Source organism: Sorex fumeus, unplaced genomic scaffold (genome assembly GCF_029834395.1).
Source record: "Sorex fumeus unplaced genomic scaffold, SorFum_2.1 ptg000054l, whole genome shotgun sequence".
NCBI classification, from domain to species: Eukaryota; Metazoa; Chordata; class Mammalia; order Eulipotyphla; family Soricidae; genus Sorex; species Sorex fumeus.
The window spans coordinates 26,037,929-26,058,010 of record NW_026606111.1 but is presented as its reverse complement, the minus strand read 5'-3'; the positions used below and the strand labels follow the sequence as shown (position 1 = coordinate 26,058,010).

At 37.9% G+C, this 20,082-nt stretch overlaps 1 protein-coding gene across 2 annotated transcripts in view; it reads left to right on the top strand.

Annotated features, from left to right (window-relative positions):
* The window catches only part of SEC63 (SEC63 homolog, protein translocation regulator), a 68,292-nt gene that overhangs the window by 31,620 nt on the left and 16,590 nt on the right, over positions 1-20,082 (top strand). For both annotated transcript variants that reach the window (XM_056125113.1, XM_056125112.1), the window contains exons 5-13: positions 7,702-7,763; positions 9,341-9,399; positions 12,018-12,068; positions 13,405-13,513; positions 14,084-14,178; positions 14,278-14,410; positions 16,950-17,042; positions 17,897-18,051; positions 19,633-19,780. In XM_056125113.1, the coding sequence (XP_055981088.1) occupies positions 7,702-7,763; positions 9,341-9,399; positions 12,018-12,068; positions 13,405-13,513; positions 14,084-14,178; positions 14,278-14,410; positions 16,950-17,042; positions 17,897-18,051; positions 19,633-19,780 (905 nt within the window). The remainder of the gene's footprint in view (positions 1-7,701; positions 7,764-9,340; positions 9,400-12,017; positions 12,069-13,404; positions 13,514-14,083; positions 14,179-14,277; positions 14,411-16,949; positions 17,043-17,896; positions 18,052-19,632; positions 19,781-20,082) is intronic.

Here is a 20,082-nt window from a genome sequence, read left to right as displayed (position 1 = left end):
GGCATGCAAATAGAGGAGTACAGAAAATATATTATTTCTTTTTCTTTTTTTAAATTGAATCACATGAGATACACAGTTACAAAGTTGTTCATGATGGAAAATATTTTCTTATTAATATGCTTGATAAACTATGTTGACTGCGTACCTTTTCTCAGATTTTTTGGAGTCTTTATTATTTCCAGGGATTTCATAAGACTGAAAATGTAATAAGTGCTTTCAGGAGGCCCTAAGTGTGCACTGCATTTCTTGCCTGCCTGGCATATCCTCTGGATTGATGTTTCTCAGGTGGAGTCTCCTTTCTTCCTTCTTTGGCCTTCAAGCATTTATTCTGGCTGCACATATTTTGCTGTTTCTTCAGGTCAGCTAAGAATTTCAGAGGAAGTCAGATAATCAAAATAGTTTAGTATCTTTAATTTTAGTGCTTGAGGCCAGTTATATTTCTCCCTCACCTTTCAGGTGTTGTAACGTTTTTAAGTTTTGTTTTCAGATTGCTGAATGTCTGATTCTTTATGATGGATGGTCTGTATTCCAAACACCACAAATATGTCCTTTGTTTTCATATGAGCCACATAATCATGATATAGTATGTTTTGTATTTCAGATGTCTTTAATAATTGATGACCTATCAGACAAATGAAGAGCTAAAATGATTTTAGGATTCAGAATTTTTTTTTTTTTTTTTGGTGGGGAACTCACACCAGGCGGTGCTCAGGGCTAGCTCTTGACTCTGAACTCAGAAATTATTCCTGGAGGTGCTCTGGGGACCATATGGCATGCTGGTGATTGAACCTGGGCCTTCCGCATGCAAGGCATACTTGCTGTACTACTCCCTTGGCCCCTCAAAACATCTTTAAGTTGTAAAATCATAACTAGGATAGATAATAGTGTGTATTTTATTAAATGAAAGTTCTGATTGTCAGTGAAACTCTTTATGTAAATTTCTAGCAGCCTAAGCATAACTCAGGTAACTTTTGGAATGCAGTTCTAGGCCTTGATCTATAAACTCCTGTCGAATTTATTTCTATTATTTTTATTTCTTCCTTATTTGCCCAGTTAATAAACAAGCGAGGTCATTTCTGTTTCTATATACTAGATTCAAATTTAAAGGAAAGACTGATTATTTTTGAAGAGTTAGGCCAAATATTGAATTCTTGTGACAGTAGTCAGCATTTGGTTTTCAGATATAAAACCTGTCTTTGAGACTGAAGCAATAATACAGCAGGTAAGGCACTTGCCTTGCATGTGGCTGGCCAGGGTTCAATCCTCAATACCACATAGTCTTCCCCTAGGCACTAGATGCTTAGGAGTGATCCTTGAGTGCAGTATCAGGAGTAAGTCCTGAGTATAACTAGTTTGTGGGCCAGTAGCAAAGATGTTACTTAAAGCTATTTTAATTTTTAAACATAAATTTTTGTGGGTTCTTACACGTGAATGTGTAATTTACGTGCCAAATTCAATGCCACTCAACATTCTTTAGATGAGGATTCACAATATGGAGTTCTTGAAATTGTATACAAAATTTGAATTTTTTTTTCCTGAAGATAAAATGGGCTTAGATTTTCTTAGGTTTTTGATTGGTTCTATGACAACAGTTTTCATTACCCTAGTTAAAGGATGTAATCATGTATAGAAAATAGCAAGAAAAAAAGACTGGAGCGATAGTACAGCAGTTAAGATGTTTGATTTGTATGCAGCCTACTGGTATTCAGTCCTCAGCATCACATATGGTCCTCCAAGCCCACCAGGAGTGACCTCTGAGCAGAGTCAGGAATAAGCCCTAAGTGTTGCTGGGTTTGACAAAACAACAACAACAACAACAATAACAACAACAACAAAAAATCCAAAAAAGCAAAACAAAACCCCAAAACCCCCAGATCCTCACATTATATTAGTATTGTTGATCTTGTTTAAACTTACATGATTTGTATTTGTTTAAAATTACATACTAATGATATATTTCGAGTTGGAGTATATTAGTTGCTCTTTGTGTGTGTGTGTCATATCCCTTTGTTTGAAACAAGATAGTTGTAGCTTCCATGCAGATTGAACCTGGCGTTCCTGAATGCAAAGTCTATGTTCCAGTGCTTTGAGCTATCTCGCTGGTCTTATCAGTTGTTTTCTGACCCCAGTTCTTCAGAAACATTGATTCCTTTAATTGGAATATTTGGCTGAGTGCCTATCATATAGGATCTCTCTTTGTAAAGATTGGTTTAGTGGTTGAGTTAGTGAAATTGTAAGGAGGGGTGTATGTGTGTAGTTTGAAAAATCAAATACTTTTTTTAGTGAACTGAACTTTGTTTTGAAGAATTTGAAATCATTGTTTAGAGTAGTGATTTATTGTGCTACCATAATCAGGCATAAATAAAAGAATTTTTTTTTTTTTGGAGAAGTACTGGGTAGACAGTAGGATATGGACAGAAAAAGAAATGACTAAAAAAAAATCTCTGGGTGGGATGGATAATAGTCTGGAGAAATCAGGTAAAAAAATAAATCAAAACATTTTTTGGGAGGTGGGGCACCCCTGGCAGTGCTTAGGTCTTTCTCATGGCTCTGCACTCAGGATTGCTTCTGATGAGGGTGTTGGGGTCTGGGTCAGTCCTACCTGCTGATTCCCAGGGCACATTTTTTTTTTTGCATTATATATATTTTGCATTATGTATATTTTTATTTTGATTAACACAACTCTGAATATGATTCACTGGTCAGCATATACTACATATAATTTGGATTACAAGAAATTGCATTAGAAAGATCTGATTATCTCACACAACTTTTTCAGAGTGCAAAGAGAAATGCCTACCTCACACCCTCTTTTTCTTTGCCAGACCACCTTCCATTCAGAGAATGAAGACTGGCACTTCATTCTGGGTATCTCCTTTTTGGGATTTCACTTCCATGTCCTTACTACAATTCTCTAGTTACCCAAGTTGTTCCAGTGAACTCATTTGGTGTTTACTGCTGATTCTTTTTTTTTTTTTTTTTTTTTTTTTTGCTTTTTGGGTCACACCTGGCAATGCACAGGAGTTACTCCTGGCCCATGCACTCAGGAATTACTCCTGGCGCCGATCAGGGGGCCATATGGGATGCTGGGATTCAAACCTGGTTCGGCTGTGTGCCAGGCAAATGCACAACCGCTGTGCTATCGCTCCAGCCCCACATACCACTAATTTTTAAAAGTAGATGTTATTTCCCCCATTTTAAGATCATGAAACTTAGTAATCTTTTAAGCAGTGAGTTCACAGAACCAATGACCCTTCTTTCAGTCCTTGAAAATGACCTATTTAGAACTTTACTAATTATTGGAAGACACAGGGCAGTTTATGTCAATTCCCCAACAATTGAAATATACTGTATCGACTTAACATGAAAAAATAGCTGGTAATAGATAATAAGCCTTTCTTAAGTGTCTACTCTGACACATATTTCTCCCATCCACAAATCGCATAGATTATTTCATTTACTCCTCATTCTAACTTCATGGACCGCTACGGACCTCCACCAGAGTTTCCTCTGGCTTCGCCCTGCCCAGGCATAGGAGCGATAGCACAGCGGGTAGGGCGTTCGCCTTACACGCGGCCAACATGGCCGACCCGAGTTCGATTCCTCCGCCCCTCTCGGAGAGCCCGGCAAGCTACCGAGAGTATTCGATATGCCAGACACAGTAACAACAAAGTCTCCAATGGAGACGTTACTGGGCCCGCTCGAGCAAATCGACGATCAACGGGAGGGCCTTTACCTTTACCTTTACCTAACTTCATGAAGTAGGCGCTGTTATTATTTCTCTCTCTTCCCTTCCCTTTGTTGTTGTTATCATGGCTGGTGACAACATACTTGGTAGTAGAGTTTACGCACGTGGCTGTCATGCTGACTGGGAGTTGCATACTTTAGACTTGGTGACCACACACACTTGGTTGTGATACTCTTTTGTTGTGGTGTTGTTGATCATAGTGGCTTTGCCACTAGGATTTACTAGATGTGTGGGGCAGTGCTGGGAATATAATTCAAGGCCTCATCTTGCAAGGTAGGTGTTCTACTATCAAGCAATCCCCAGAATAGTAAAATAAATACTCCTGTTACCTTTATTTCAAAGGTGAGGAAACTGAGGCACAGAAATGTTAAAAGATTTACCCAACTCCTCAGAAGTAGAAATTGCTTTTGAGTCCTGGCAATTGCAGTGAGTCTGTGTTCTTATTTGCTCCACCATCTGCAATATAGTGGATCTCACTTCCTGGGGAATTGTGTGTTTTCAAAAGGTCTGGCAGCGCCCTATCTCTCTCACCACCTGTGTTCGGTGGTCTCACATTGCTTCCCCCACCCCGGGGAGGTCGATGGCGATAGGCAGGCGAAGGAAGGAAACGAGGGCTACGAGGGCTACGCTGGTCGGTATCAATTGTAGTTTATTCCAATCTTCACTCTCACCTCTGACTCTGCCCTCTGGAGCCCAAGCTCCTGAGCCCGAGCCCACGCCTGCGCCTCAGTCTGAGCCTCAGTCTCTGCTCTCTCGAGCCCAAGTCCCCTTCGGGCTTACACTCTTAGTTTATATAGCAATCACGTAGGGTGGTGACACAAAGGTGGGTTGAACATTAACAAATCAGCAAAGAGAGGTAAGACCACTCCTTGAGGAGATTAACTCAAGGATAAAATCTCATCTAAAGAGATTTATTCCAGATTACTAGGAGATCTGCTCAAGGGTGGGATCCCAACAATGGTGTATTCTTTCCTCAGCTAGTAATCTACTTAAATAGTTGTAGTAAGTCTACTTCCAATATTTCTAGCAATGTCATTCTGTATGAGCACAGAAAGAGATAAACTTATAGTTTGGTTCTTCCTGAGGACATCTCACTATATATTTATATATAAATTTATATATATATATGTATATATATATTACAGTCCTCAGACCAGGTTAGTCTTCCTAGCCCCAGCAAGGTCCTAGTCTCTTCGTTACTTACTTTTGGATCATGACAGCATTTGCCCATGATGTGCCCTCAACTTATAGTTGAGTATTGTGGCGCTTTGACCTGGCATATTTCGATGCCAGGGTAGCTCACATCTTGCCCTGGGTCCATTCAGTCCCTCGTGGGGACCCTGCTTTTGGGCTGCTAGGAACTAAGGACAGCTGAGTCAAGAAAGCAGATGTGCAGGAGTAAAAATTATTCAAAGTCAATCAACTCCCAAGTTACAAAGCATAATTATTAACTGTCTTCCTGTGTCCATACAGAAAGGACATTGCTTTAAGGTAAACTATGCAAAGGACATAACTTATAATACAAGTTCAGTGTCCTTAGAAGGATCTGATCTTACAAGCTAACAGAATCTGATTAGGGAGAAAAGGTGATTAACTGGCTGGGGAGGGGAGCACAGAGAAGAGTTTACAGATAAACAGAGGAATGGGAGTGACTGGAGCACTGTGATGGGTGTAACCCGATAAACCTGAGCTCCCTGTGGCAATATTATTCTACAGGGAATCATTGAGCTAGTAGAATGTGCTGGGGTTAAATGTTGCAGGATCTCCATGTCTGTCTGTGACAAACCATGCTTGAATTTACCTAAGCCACAACAGTAGGTATAACTCCCAGTGACTTCATTCCTATTCAGTAGCATGCACCTGGACCAGAAGGCACTCATCTTCATGACAATTCCATAAGAAACCTAGTGCCCTCCAGCCCCCCCTTTTTTGTGTGTTTTGTTTTTGGCCACATCCAGGGATGCTCATGGGTTATTTCTGACTCTGCGCTCATGAATTACTTCTGGTAGCTTGCGAATCCTGGGGCTCGAACCCCAGTCAGGCAAACGAGGGTCACAATTTTTTGAAGAATGTTATTCCCTTAGCAGAAAAGAATTTTAGTGCTACTCTTATTAACTTGAAACCTTTGTAATAATATTTCGTTGTCTCCTTTGTTTTACTGTGACTTTAGGCCAGATACTGTGTATGGAATTAGATGTAGCGTTAAGGACAAAAATGTCAAGACACTTATTTTTACAAAATCTAAATTGTTCAGCTATAAAAAGTATTTTCAGATCATTCAAAATTAATTTGTAGTTTGGGCTATTTCTGAAAGTCGCTTCTGTGTTATCTCTCAGAATGGAGCTTTGTGAACAGAAGCAACATTGCATGTGTTCTGAGAAACAGAAATACGGCCACTGTACTGAGGCTCTTGTGAATGGTCTAGAACTTGCCTTTCTCGGGGTCTGGCACTGCACAGCCTCCAGACTCTACCAGGTCTAGCCCTTGTTGTTTCCAGCACTGCTAGACCCTAGCCATACCTCATCTTGGGGCTGGTCCCTTAAGCACTTCTTTGGAGGCCTTCATACCACTGGGGGGAAAAATGACTATATTGTTCTTTTGGGGGTGGGGCAATGCCTGGCAGTGCTGAGGGATCATATGCAGTTCTGGTGTCAAACCCAGGATGGCTGCATGCAAGGCACATGCTGTACCCGTGTTGGCTTTCCTGCCTAACATTATATTTGGACATAAACATAATTTCATAGTTTATCTGCAAAGGAAACGCCTTTCTTATTTTTATAAGATAAAGGAATCCTTTCATAATAAAGGAATGCCTTTCTTATTTTATTAGTAATCGTTTTCTGCGTTTGTGCTTTGTCTTCTTAAATAAAAACATTTTGGAAGAATTGAAATAAAAATTTTTTTTCTTGTAACAGATACAAGTGGAGCCTGAGGGGCCTGAAATCTAATCATTCTGACTTGCTCCATGCCTTGAACCATTGTCCTGATTCAGTTATTAAAAATAAGAAATCACTGCTACTTTGATATGGCCTGGGCTAGGGAGTTGATGCTTTAGAAAAGATATTTTAGTAGGTATTTTCTTGGCTCTACTGACAGTTGCTTTAGAAGAAATTTGTGATCTCAGCACATTGCAGATAATTTTTTATAGTCATAGAGTTTTGTTGGTGTTTATTTGTTGCTTTGAGAATGTGGTGCCAGTTTAGAGGTAATTTTGTGTTAATGTTTGTTAATATAGAATTATTAGTCATAGCTTGTTAGTCATACTTCTACATTCTCTTCCCAGAATATGTAGCTTTTATTCAGCAGAGTTCCACATTGAGAGGTTATGTATGTTAATATTTACCTTACGTTTATTTAGGTTTTAAAAACAATTTTAACCTAACTTTATTTACAAAAAAATAAAACCAGTCACATCTTTATTAAAGTGTAAGGATGTTCAAGATAGTTTGAAACATATATGAAGGAATAACAGTCACTTTAGTCTTTAATCCTACTTTTTCTCTCAGAAGATGAAGTAGCCTTTGAAGTTCGTTTTGGTTTGAACAGGTTAATCTTGATAATTCAGGTTCTTGAGTCAGGAATTCGATGCCAAGGCTGAGTAGTCCGCAGTCTTTGTGAACATCCATTCCTTCCCTTTGTTTCTCACCCTCATGCTTTTCTTTTTGCCGATTTCAGAGATTTTTCTTGATTCTCTGCAGCATCTTCAAGAAATGTATTGATGATGATTTGTCTATAGCACTGAGCTTACATAGTTGGGGAGGTGGTTGGGAGAGACCCTTTTGGACACTGATGATGAGTGTGGTGTTGGAATGATGCATTAAAAGCATAGAAGATTACCAGTACTATAAATCCTGGTACCTCCTTGAAGAGTTCAAAAAAAGGAAATGAGCTGGTTAATGGAATTTTTTGGATGTGGTTTTCTGATTGTGCAACTTTGTTTATTTTTATACTAGTTTAACAGATGAAGAGTCCCGGAAAAATTGGGAAGAGTTTGGAAATCCAGATGGACCTCAAGGTGTGGTAAATGAGTAAAAAATTCTGGGGATTGGTATATGTTATACAAACATTAGCTAGATTGGAAAGTAGGTGGGACTTTTTATAGTTTATGAATGTGAAAATTAAAATCACAAGAAGTTACTGAAAAGTAAATTGACTTCCTTTTAATTTTTACTTTGTTTTTCCTGTCTAAAGACTAGCTTGAGGGGCCAGAGAGATAGTACAATGTGAAAGGTGCTGGCCATACACATGGCCAACCCAGGTTCAATCTCTGGCATCCTGTATGGTTCCCTGAGCACGACTAGGAGTCATTTCTGAGTGCAGAACCAGGAGTAACCCCTGAGCATTGCCAGGTGTGGCCCAAAAAGCAAAAACAAAAAAAAAGGACGAGTTAATTTCATAGGAGTGGTTGGCATTCATCATTTCCAGTTACTTGATAAAAAATGGTTATTTACTATAGCACTGTAGCACTGTCCTCCTGTTGTACATCGATTTGCTGGAGCGGGCACCAGTAACATCTCCGTTATGAGACTTGTTACTGTTTTTGGCATAGTGAGTATGCTACGAAGAGCTTGCCAGGCTCTGTGGTGTGGGCGGAATATTCTCCATAGCTTGCCGGGCTTTCCAAGAGGGACGGAAGAATTGAACCTGGGTTGGCCACTTGTAAGGCAAATGCCCTATCCGCTGTGCTATCCCTCCAGCCCGATTTATTTACTAGCTTTAAATATTATCTTATAAAGTTAGGGTGTTTATAAAAACTCAGTAAAGGCAGAAGAATTCAGGTTTTCTAGGAAGAATGGATACTATGGGCTTTTTCCTGTTTTAAAAAATGTGAAGTTATGTAATTTATTTACCAATAGTAAAAATAGTAATAATTCAATTATAATCTGAAAAAATTGGACCCTATTTTAGCCACAAATTTCTTCTAAGGCAGCTGCCAGTAGGGCCAGGAAAATACCTACTAAAATTAACCTTTTCTAAAGCATCAAATCCCTAGCCCAGGCCATATCAAAGTAGCAGTGATTTCTTATTTTTAATAACTGAATCAGGGCAATGGTTCAAGACATGGAGCAAGTCAGAATGATTTGGTTTCAAGCCCCACTTGTAACTGTTATAGAAATTTTATTTATTTATTTAGAAATAAATTTTATTTGGAGGGTTTTTAAGGTGTGGAGGGAGGGAGAGGGAGAGAGAGTAATGCGCTCAAGAGAGAACGCGGGCTTCTGCAAAGGTGGAGAGAGCCCCTACACACACCCCGGCATTAGGTGTGAAAGCATGAAAGTACACATCTCAGGGGAGATGCGCCGACACATGTGCTCGGGCCACACATGTGCTTGGCCACTTGGGCTCGGGCAGCATATGTGCCAGAATTTTTTTTTTTTAATTTCATCTCTTCAAGAGCATTTTGACCCCTGAGCCTTCATTTTTCAGTTTAATAGATAGTTTCTATAAATAAAAACCATATCCCTAATTTTTATGTAGTGGGGTACACGTATAATATCTTTCTCAATGCTTTTTGTTGAGGGGGGCCAAAATTTGGGAAATAAATGTAAAATCAGAAATGGAGACTCTAGACAAATATTCTTCCTATTTTAGCCACAAGTTTTGGAATTGCCTTGCCAGCATGGATAGTTGACCAGAAAAACTCAATTTTGGTGAGTGAATTCAAATAATACACGTTCTAACATGTTTGACATTATCTTGGTTATACAAAGAGATCTTTTAAAAAGAAATTGGCATAATTGTTTTCAATTTAACTCTATTTGTGAAAACCTCGTACATATTTGCAGAAAAGAATTGGTTTCCATTACAGGTTTCACCTGTTGTCTGAATGTAGATTGTTCCTATATTTGTTTCTATTTGGTATGATTTTTTTGTGTGTGTTGGGGGTGGGGGTGAGGGATAGGGGCTATTATGTAGCTGTTTCTGGGTGGTGCTTAGGGCTTTCTCTTAGCTCTGTGCTCAGGGATCATTCCTGCTGGGGCTCAGGGGACCATTTATGGTACCAGGGATTGATCCAGTCAGATACATGCAAGGCAAGCACCTTACCCACTGTACTATCTCTCCAGCCCCCTATTTGGTATGATTTGGTAAGCTAGTTTTTAGGTCTGGTAATACTCTTATCGTAAATTTACATGAAATATTTTTTGAGTCTTCCCAAATTATCCTATGCGTTCAGGTAGGTAAGGGACACTATTACAATGTTGCTGATTTGCGGCATTGTATTTTTTTAAATTATCTATCTATCTATCTATCTATCTATCTATCTATCTATCTATCTATCTCTATATTCTTTTTCTTCGTTTTTTGGGCCACACTGTGGTGCTCAGGGTTTACTCCTGGCTCTTCATTCAGGAATCACTCCTACTGGACTTGCAGTCCATATGGGATGCCAGGGATTGAACCCAGGTTAGCTGCTGCACAGTCGCTCTGGCTCTGTGGCATTGTATTCTAACTTCAGTTTTAAAAAAAACTTTTTTTTTGGGGGGTTGGGGGTCAGAAGGTGCTCTCCAAATGGTACCCAGAGCCCGTCCCAATGATTCTTGGCCCTCTGGACTGGTGATAACAGTACAAGGGTCTGAGGATTTGGTGCTACAAGGTCCTGTAGTGCTGAAAATTACATGGGCCATTCCAGTGGTACCCTGGAACCTCCCAGGCTGCACCCAGTGATGCTTGGGGGCCCACATGTGGTGCCTGGTGATTGAACCTGGGTTGGCTGCATGCAAGGCATTTTCCTTAATACCATTACTCTTTCTCTAGCGTTTTAGTTTAAGTTCTGATAATTTTTCTTGAAGCAGTTTCAGATTTACTTTTTTTTTTAAAATTATCTTTTATTTAGCTTTGTATTTAATTTTGAGAAACATCTAAAAGTCTTATATATTTATTGATTATTTGTATCAGAGTTTGTGTCTTTTATTACTGGATATGACACCCAGAGCCTTACAAGGCAGGTACTTTACCACTCAGCTACGTTCCCTGGGCCATGAAGACATGCCACCCCAACCCCTCCACCCCTCCCTTTTTCTTCTCTTTGTAGTGGTTTTGATGACCAGGGAGGGGTCACGCATACTTGGTTGTGCTTACTGGAAGTTGCACACTTAAGTCACGTCCTTGTACTTGCAGTGCTGGCAAGTGTTGTAGGTTTGGTTTTCGTTGTGTTCGCATACACAGTGTGCCAGAGATGGCACATTTCTTACTGTTGCAGTGGGGTTCACATGCATCTGTCTGCTTGCAGTTAGTGTTGTGGAATATTCCTGGGGATCCAGACTCTCAGCCTCATGCTTGTGAGGCAGGTGCTATGCCTCCGATCCACATCCTCATGCTTAGATCAGCCACTTCTGGTGTGTTTATCCAAAGTAGTACTCCAAATTTAAATGATCTCTTCTTTCCCTAGGCTAAATTAACTTTCCTGTCAGCAGACTGTGTGTATTCCCTGTGGAGCTTCAGGAGGGAGTAGGACTTTAGCTTCTAGTCAGTGATAAATGCAGTAATTAAAACCTCAGGAATTATTTTAACCTGTTGTTCAGCAAGAGATGGCCCCTTGCTTCAGTTTCCTTGAGAATAATTATCTGGAAGCTATCTTTGAGTCAACAACAGCAACAATAACAAAATCCTATTGTGTGTAATTTGTTTTGAAAGTGGCTATTGAATGGTAAATTTTGAATGGTAGACTAGATTAGTATTTGTTATCTTGAAGGTACGTAGTTACTGTCTATGAGCATGTTTGTCATGCTTAAGTTTCTCTGGAACTAAGAGAAGAAAAAGATAGCAGCCAGATTCAGGATCATGCTATAGGAGAAAAATTGAAGACCAATAGACGAATGGCATGGAGACAAAACAGTATGCAGCATACTACTTGCAAAGTTGTGGCTATATAAGTTCTTGACTGGCAGGAATATATAGTTTATAGTTGTTTTGCTGGTATTATGTATAAAATATCAGTAATTCTCAAGTTGGAAGTAATTTAGTGGATAAGAGCCTGAGCTCTAGAGCTGTGAAATATCTGGATTCAAATCCTGACTCCACCACGTCCTAAAGCTGGGCAATGCAGAACATACTATGTAACGTATATGTATTGCAGGCTTCTATCTGGAAAGGAAAATGACAGTGGTCCCTTCCTTATGGAGTTTGAAAGTAAGACTTAAATAAGATAGTACATGAGTCATCCTTTTAATAGTGCCTCCCACATTGGAAGCTTCAAAATCAGTGTTTATGAATTTTGTTACAGTTTGTCATAAAGGGAAAGCAATCATTGGTCTCTTTTCAATTCTAGGTTTTACTTGTATATGGCTTGGCATTCATGGTTATCCTTCCAGTTGTTGTGGTAAGTTTTAGTTTATTTACTTTTGGGGGGGCACATTCAGCAGTGCTCAGGGCTTACTCCTGCCTTTGTGCTCAAGAATCACTCCTGGTGGGGTTTGGGGGATCATATGGGGTGCTGGGGATTGAACTGGGATGAGCTTGTGCAAGGTCAGTGCTCTAGCTACTATCTCTCAAGCTCACATATCTAGTTTTCTTTTCAGTTAACTCTTTTCTTTTGGAAAAGGGATTGGTGGCATGCTTTGAAGTATCCTCATACAATCTTAATTTGTATTAGAAATATAATTCATCAGTGTTCAAACCTTAAAAATATATTAAAAATTTAGGTGTGTTTTAACAAGGTCTTTCAAAGGTGACATCACTTGAGTATATTGAAGCACATTTCAAACAACTGAGATTATAGAGCTGTGTTTAGAGTTTACAGTCTCAGTCTTCCTTTGCCACTTTCCTCAAAGTTTGGTGCATAACCTTTCAAACACATACTTTTAAGAAAAAAATGGGAAAATTATGTCTGGCACAATAGCACAAAGGGGTAGAGTGCATGCAAGACTCCAAGATCAGTCCCTCGCATAACTTACCACCCCCACCCCTTCCATATTTATTTCTGGTGAACCCCTAGCATTACCCAGCCTGAGCATGAACTGTCAGGCTGGCTTAACAGGACTGAGAATTACTGAGTGTGGCCCTGAGTTGCCAAATTCTACTGGGGAGATCTCTAATTTTTAATAAAAAGGAAAAATAGGAAAGAAAACTAATCTATTTGTTTTGTGACTGTTTTACCTTCCTGTGTTAGGAGCAAAGTATATAGAGCAGCCCCATTGTTAAAGATAGCTATATAGAAATACCATAAAGTTAATGATTTTATTGTTTCCTAACTGGTGGTTTTCTTCCTGATCTTTCTCTAGGAATACCGTTATGAGGCTAATTATGCCTTGTCTTACCTTTTTCATAGACTTGTGTGAGGATCCTGTCAGACAGAATAAGTGAAATGAAATCAGATCAGCAGTAAAAAATGATTTCTGTGTTTACCAAATTAAAGACATGCTGTTTGTCAGGAACCAACCGATCACAGTAGCTTGTTTAATTTTTATTTTGTTTTCAGTTTCTAGCTGAACCTTAAGTTTTAGTCATATGTTATATGTAGTGAGGTAGGTTGATATTTGGTCTTTTGGCAGTATAAATATTTGTGAAATCATTGGAAATATCTAACAGTGTTTGTTCTGCCTCTCAGGTAATTTTTGGTTCATGAACATTTGGAAGATTTAGCCACAAAGTATATTCTGCCTCATATTTGATATATGTTGTAATTTTCATAGTTTGCTTCTTTATTTGTATTTTAGGGTTCTTGGTGGTATCGCTCAATACGCTATAGTGGAGACCAAATTCTAATACGCACAACACAGATTTATACATATTTTGTTTATAAAACCCGGAATATGGATATGAAACGTAAGTAAATGTAAATAACTAATTTTCTGTATATCCTTTATGTGAAGAAATTCCACTGTATAGTTTTTTTTTCTTTTTTTTGCTTTTTGGGTCACACCCAGTGATGCTCAGGGGTTACTCCTGGCTCTGCACTCAGGAATCACTCCTGGTGGTGCTCAGGAGACCATATGGATGGGATGCTGGGAATCGGACCTGGGTCAGCTGCGTGCAAGGCAGACTCCCTACCCACTATGCCATCACTGCAGCCCCTACCACTGTATAGTTTTATAGATAATTCTTGAAGTAATAATGCTGGAGGAATTTTCATTGATTAGTCATTTTTATTGATTTGTTTATCTGTTGGACTTAGAGCTCCTGGATGCAACACATGTGTTCCAGCTCTATGATCAGCCTCCCATGCCTCCGTCCTACTCTTTCTGGGAGAAATTATGCTTCTTAGCAGTGGAGAACAGATGATTTTTTAACATTGTGCATGGAATACTTACTCTAGGATAAATAAAATTGCTTAGGAGGGGAAATTAGTGGGGAAGTAAATTTATTGATATACTTTCATCTCTCTTTTTTCCTTAGGTCTTATCATGGTTTTGGCAGGAGCCTCTGAATTTGACCCTCAATACAATAAAGATGCCACAAGCCGGCCAACAGATAATATACTGATACCTCAGGTTAGGCCTGTCTTTCAAGCACCTTGATAAGCATTTCTGCATTAAATTCAATGCTTTCAAAGTATATATTTAACCCCAATTGGTTTTTATTTATTTTAGCTAATCAGAGAAATTGGCAGCATTAATTTAAAGAAGAATGAGCCTCCACTTACCTGTCCATATAGCCTGAAGGCCAGAGTGCTTTTATTGTCCCATCTTGCTAGAATGAAAATTCCTGAGACCCTTGAAGAAGGTATTTGTGATTCTATTATCTACAGGGTTTTGGTGTTATGAATGCAACACATTTAATTAGACCTCATAGTGCAGTGTTTTTGTTGTTGTTCTGTTTTACTCAATCAAATAAATTGCTCAAGGACCTTTTAAAAAAGAAATCTACCGCTATGTAATTATTTCATAAATAGTTTGAAGGTCTTAGTAAGTCAGATGTTTTGGTGAATGTTTTGATTTCAAGGTGAGAGAATATTCTATATGAAAAATGTTTGGTCAGTTTCAGATTATTACAGTGTGGCCTTTTGTAAAAGGAATTTTCAGTCTTTAGGGGAGAGATAAAAATGAACTTAATAGATAACCCCAGTTAGCTACTTCTATTCCCCAGCAGTGGTTACCAATATGCCTTTTAAATTTTTATTTATAACTTCATAAGAAGGGCTTGTAGTCTTATATTTGCTAAAAACAGTTCACTGGGATAGCAGTGTTTATAATGATATCAGGATTTTGGTTTACCAATTTTTGGACAGGGTGTGGGTAGCACTGTAGCACTGTCCTCCCATTGTTCATTGATTTTCTTGAGTGGGCACCAGTAATGCTCCATTGTGAGACTTTGTTGTTACTGTTTTTGGCATATTGAATACGTCATGGGTAGCTTGCTAGGCTCTGCCATGCGGGTGGAATACTCTTGGTAGCTTGCTGGGCTCTCCGAGAGGGGCGGAGGAATCGAACCCAGGTCAAAAAACGTGAAAGGCAAACGCTCTACCCACTATGCTATTGCTCCGGTGGGGTAGGTGGGGTTATTTCTAAATCACTACTCAGAAATGACTCTTAGTGATCCTTAGCAGTGCTTGGGGGACGATATGCGGTGTTGGGCATCAAACTGGATTGACCGCATGCAAGACCAGCAAGGGCCTTATATCTTGAACTATCTCTCAGACTCTTGAGTGTTGTCTTTTTACTTTCATATTTAAGTCAAGGAGTTTTTGTTTGTTTGTTTATTTGTTTGTTTGGGAGCTACTCCTGATTCAGTACTTGGTGGTGTCTAATTCACCTACCACAGAGGTATGTGGTATGGGGATTAGACTAGGAGCTCCCACATGCAAAACACTTAGTCCTATCTCTTAAGGAGCCCTCAGGTAGATTTTTTGTTTGTTTGTTTGGGGGCCACATGTGGCTGTGCTTAGTACTCACTCTTGGCTCTGTGCTCCGGGCTCAATGTGGCAGTGTTCAAGGGACCATATTCAATACCAGGGATTGGGGTAGGGTTGACATGTGCAAGGCAGGCATACCCCTAGACTATCCCTCTAGCCCCTCAATTAAATTTTTTCCCCTTTTTTATTATTTATTGAATCACCGTGAGAGCAGTTACAAAGCTTTCAGGTCTAAGTCTCGGTCATACAGTGAAACACCCATACCTTCACCAGTGCCCATTCTCCACCACCAAAAACCCCAGTATACTCCCATCCCACACCCTCCCCCTACCTGTGGGGCAGATGATTTCCACATTACTCTCTCTCTACTTTGATCACATTCAATATTTCAACACCAGACCCACCATTATTATTTGAGATTTTACCCCAACACTCAGATCTGCTGAAAAGGCAACAGTAGACAATGTGTGTTCTATTGCTGGTTATGAATAACATATGATGTTGCGTGGCTGTAGTTGGGCCATATGATTTTGAAATTCCGAAATTTTAACACTCCCTCAATTAAATTTTAAGAAAACTCCTCATCCTTAGGGATGAGGAAGAAAGGCCACTTCCCTGTGGTTGATCAAAGACTTGGATGCTTATGATGAAAAGGAGTATAGTTTTATCATTGGTATTGAAAGTGCTATCTAGTAATTTTGTTCCTAATGTTCTCTATGATTATGAAATTAACTCTGTTTTTAATAATTATATCCAAGAAATGAGGAATAAATTTTTTAGGTTGAGTACTAACTCTAATAAAATAATCATAGCAATTAACTTGATATTTATGTCCGGCATAAATATCATTGTTCCGTCTTTTCTTCCTTTGTCTGCATTTAGTTGACATTTATCCTCAATTTTAGTTTTTAAACTTCCTCATAATTATAATTAGAAGAGATTTTTTAAAGTTCTTAAATATATTAAGATTAGAATGCCAGAGAAACAGTATAGTGAATAAGGCGCTTGTCTTGCATGTGATTGATCTGGGTTAGATCCTGGCACCCAGTATGATACCCTGTGCCACCCCAGGAGTATTTTCTGAGCTCAGCTAGGGGTGACCCAAAACTAAAATACACATATATGTATATCTTCCTCTTACAGAACCAGGAGTAAGCCTTGAGCACAGCCAGGAGTGGCCCAAAAACTATCTTCCGCACAAAATAGGAAGTTATAAATATACTTCTACAAATTAAAAATTTGCTCTTGAAACAACTAATCTGAACTGGGTTTTTCTGACTGCTCTTCTGGAAAAGCTGTTATATTCAGATTGTGAAAATGTGAGGTGGTGAAATACTTAAGGGATAACTTAAATTTAATGGTAGTCTTGGGTTGCTAGTATTTTGTTTCAGACATTTTATTGTTTTGCAGATCAGCAATTTATGTTGAAAAAATGCCCCGCGCTACTTCAAGAAATGGTTAATGTAATCTGCCAACTGATAGTAATGGCTCGCACCCGTGAAGGTGAGGAAGAAACGTAATTATCTATATTACCCTTTCTCTTGTGAGGACAAGAAGATTGATTGTGGTAGTTTTGAAAAGTTATGGGTACTTAATTTAATTTTATCTGTAACTTGAATCAGTTTTCCTGATTTTCTTCGTAGATTTTCTTCTTTACTATATTTTTGCATAATGTAAAGTCTTTATTACAGTCTGTGATTTTGAATATAACTTTTTCTTTTTCTATTGTTATTTATTGTTTGTAAAGTTTATTTTTATTCTTTTGGATTTAAAAAATAAATTAGATTGTTCGTTATTTCACCGAAGAAATGAAAGTTTTGTAAGTGATGTAATAGTGATTCATCAGGCATGAAAAGTGCATAGCTGTTATGTAAAGAAGAGTTTTCTGGAAATAGTTTTTTGCATGAAGGAAGAAGAGAAAGGTATTCGTGGAGTGGGAGACCTTGAAAAAAATAAAAAGAGATGGTTACTTCTGTGTTTTGTGTTGTTAGGAGGATGTCAGAAGTGTTATATGATGTCACTGTATTCAGGATACTGGTGGTATCTCATAATTTACTGTTACAGGAGGTGATTCAGAAAATTTTTATAACCTTAATAATAAATTAAAAATTAAAATATTTAATAATTTTAATAATAATTTTAAATTAGTAGTTGTTGCTTGATAATGTACATTTGACCTCATTTGTTTGTATATACTTAGTATTTTTCCAGTAACTGAAAGAAAAAGCAACATTGTGAGGTGTTAAGACTATTGGGCATGAATCTTGTTTTGCTTTTTGTTTTTTTAACTGAATTAATACTTCTGAACATAGACAAAGTCCAGCCCCCCTTGTTTTTTTCTTCCTGTTCTTTCTAAGAAAGGGAGTTTCGTGCTCCAACTTTGGCATCCCTGGAAAACTGCATGAAGCTTTCCCAGATGGCTGTGCAAGGCCTCCAACAATTTAAGAATCCTCTTCTGCAGCTTCCTCACATTGAAGAAGACAATCTCAGAAGAGTTTCTAATCATAAAAAGGTAATTCTTTGCTACTCTAAAATGAAAGTGCATAGCTGTTATGTAAAGAAGAGTTTTCTGGAAATAGCTATTACAAGTTTCTTAGATTTAGAATCTCTTAAAAAGTCATTCTGTTAGCATCTTCTTGATTAGGTAGAAATTTCATTACTATTAATAAGTGATTTTACTACTTTTGAGTTTAGTGTTTGGCAGTTTATTCCATGTATTACTACTCAGAATCAGCATAGAAATTGAGAATGCATTATATACTTTCTAGTCATATTTTTGTGCCTTAAAGATAGGCTCTGCTGAGAAAACATTAGGTATTTAAAACAAACTGGTCAAATAAAAATAATTCTTTTTAAATCCCAAGATGAAGACAGTAATGAATCTTAAGATAAAGGGCTGGAGAGATAGCACAGTGAGCTGGAGTGCATGTATTGAATCAAAGATGTCTGGGTTTAGTTCCTGGCACCAGATGGTTCCCCGAGCATTGCCAGAGTGTTGCACAAAGCATTGAGCTGGGAGTGGCTCTAGAGCACCACTGAGTGGCCAGAATCAAAACAAATAAAACAGAAAGATAAAAATAGAGCAAAGACATGTATAAATGAAAATTTGAGGAGATAGAAGAAAAAAATGAAGGAAATTGTAATTGAGGCTTTACTGTAGTTTGGTAAGTTTAGTTTTATAATTTTGGTTTCAAACATTACTGTCGTTGAATGAACAGAGGATAGACATTGGTTTTATAGTATAACAAGGTATAATTAGTACATATTAGGAATTTGCATAATCTCTATATTTTTTAGATTGCCACTCATACCTCTCACCTTATTTTAAATCATAATTTAAAACTAAAGTCATTTCACATGTCTTATGATTTAATTCCTGTTTATGAAAGTAAAGATTAATAACTGACACCAAACACCTGGAAATTGTTGTGCACTATCCTAAGTAACCATTTTGTCAAAATGATAGTGCTGCACTAATAGTGATATTTAGAAAATAACAAAAAAAATTAGAATATGCATAATGAGCTCTTAAGGATATAGCTATACTTGAAGATAAATTTATCCTTTTAAAAGATATTTGAAAATAAACTTAAAAATAAAAGTCAGACTGAGATTATCAAGTGACAGTAGTTCTTTATTGAGTCAAGATTCCATTGGAATGGTTTTACTTTTACTTTTTTAATTTGTTTTTGGGTCATGCCTGGTGGTGCTCAGGGCTTATTCCTGATTCGGTGCTCAGGGGTCACTCCTGGCATGCTTGGGGGACCATATGAGGTGACAGGGATAAAACCTGGGTTTGCTGTGTGCAAGGCAAAGTCCTTGTCACTCTGCCCTATCTGCCGTACACTTGAGCTTTTTTTCTTTTAACTTTTTCCTTCTTTTTTTCTGATAAACCAGTATTAACTTTATATTAGAAATCCTAAATTGAAGATCTCTTTTCAGAAAAAACTATGAAGTAGTTATATTTTCTGTGTTAAATGTACATTTTTTAATTAGTTGCCAGTTTTAGTTTCAGTAAACATGTTGATAATTTTTCTTTTATGAGAAGTTTTATGACTTGGATTACTTTGTCCTCCTCTTTTTAAAAATTTAGTACAAAATTAAAACTATCCAAGATTTGGTGAGTTTGAAAGAATTAGATCGTCGTAATCTACTGCACTTCCTTGAAGATGAAAAGTATGAAGAAGTTATGGCTGTCCTTGGCAGTTTCCCTTATGTGACAATGGACATAAAATCACAGGGTAAGTGGGAGCTTTCCCCATTGAACATTGTTCCCCTTTTGATAAATTTTCTTTTTTTTTTTTAAATTTAGCTCAAGGTTTTTGAAATACTTTATTTAAAAACTTGTAATTAGATTTTACATACACTATAGTTTACCTGTCATTTTTGCCATGATCAAAACTGTTTGCTTAAGAGTTTAACAAACACTAATAGAGAATCCTTTTATTATCCTCATAATGGTATTAATGTGAAGACTCTTGTTTTGAAGTGTACCTTTTGTAATCTCTTAGCTTTTTAAAGAACGAAAGAGATTTTCAGATCC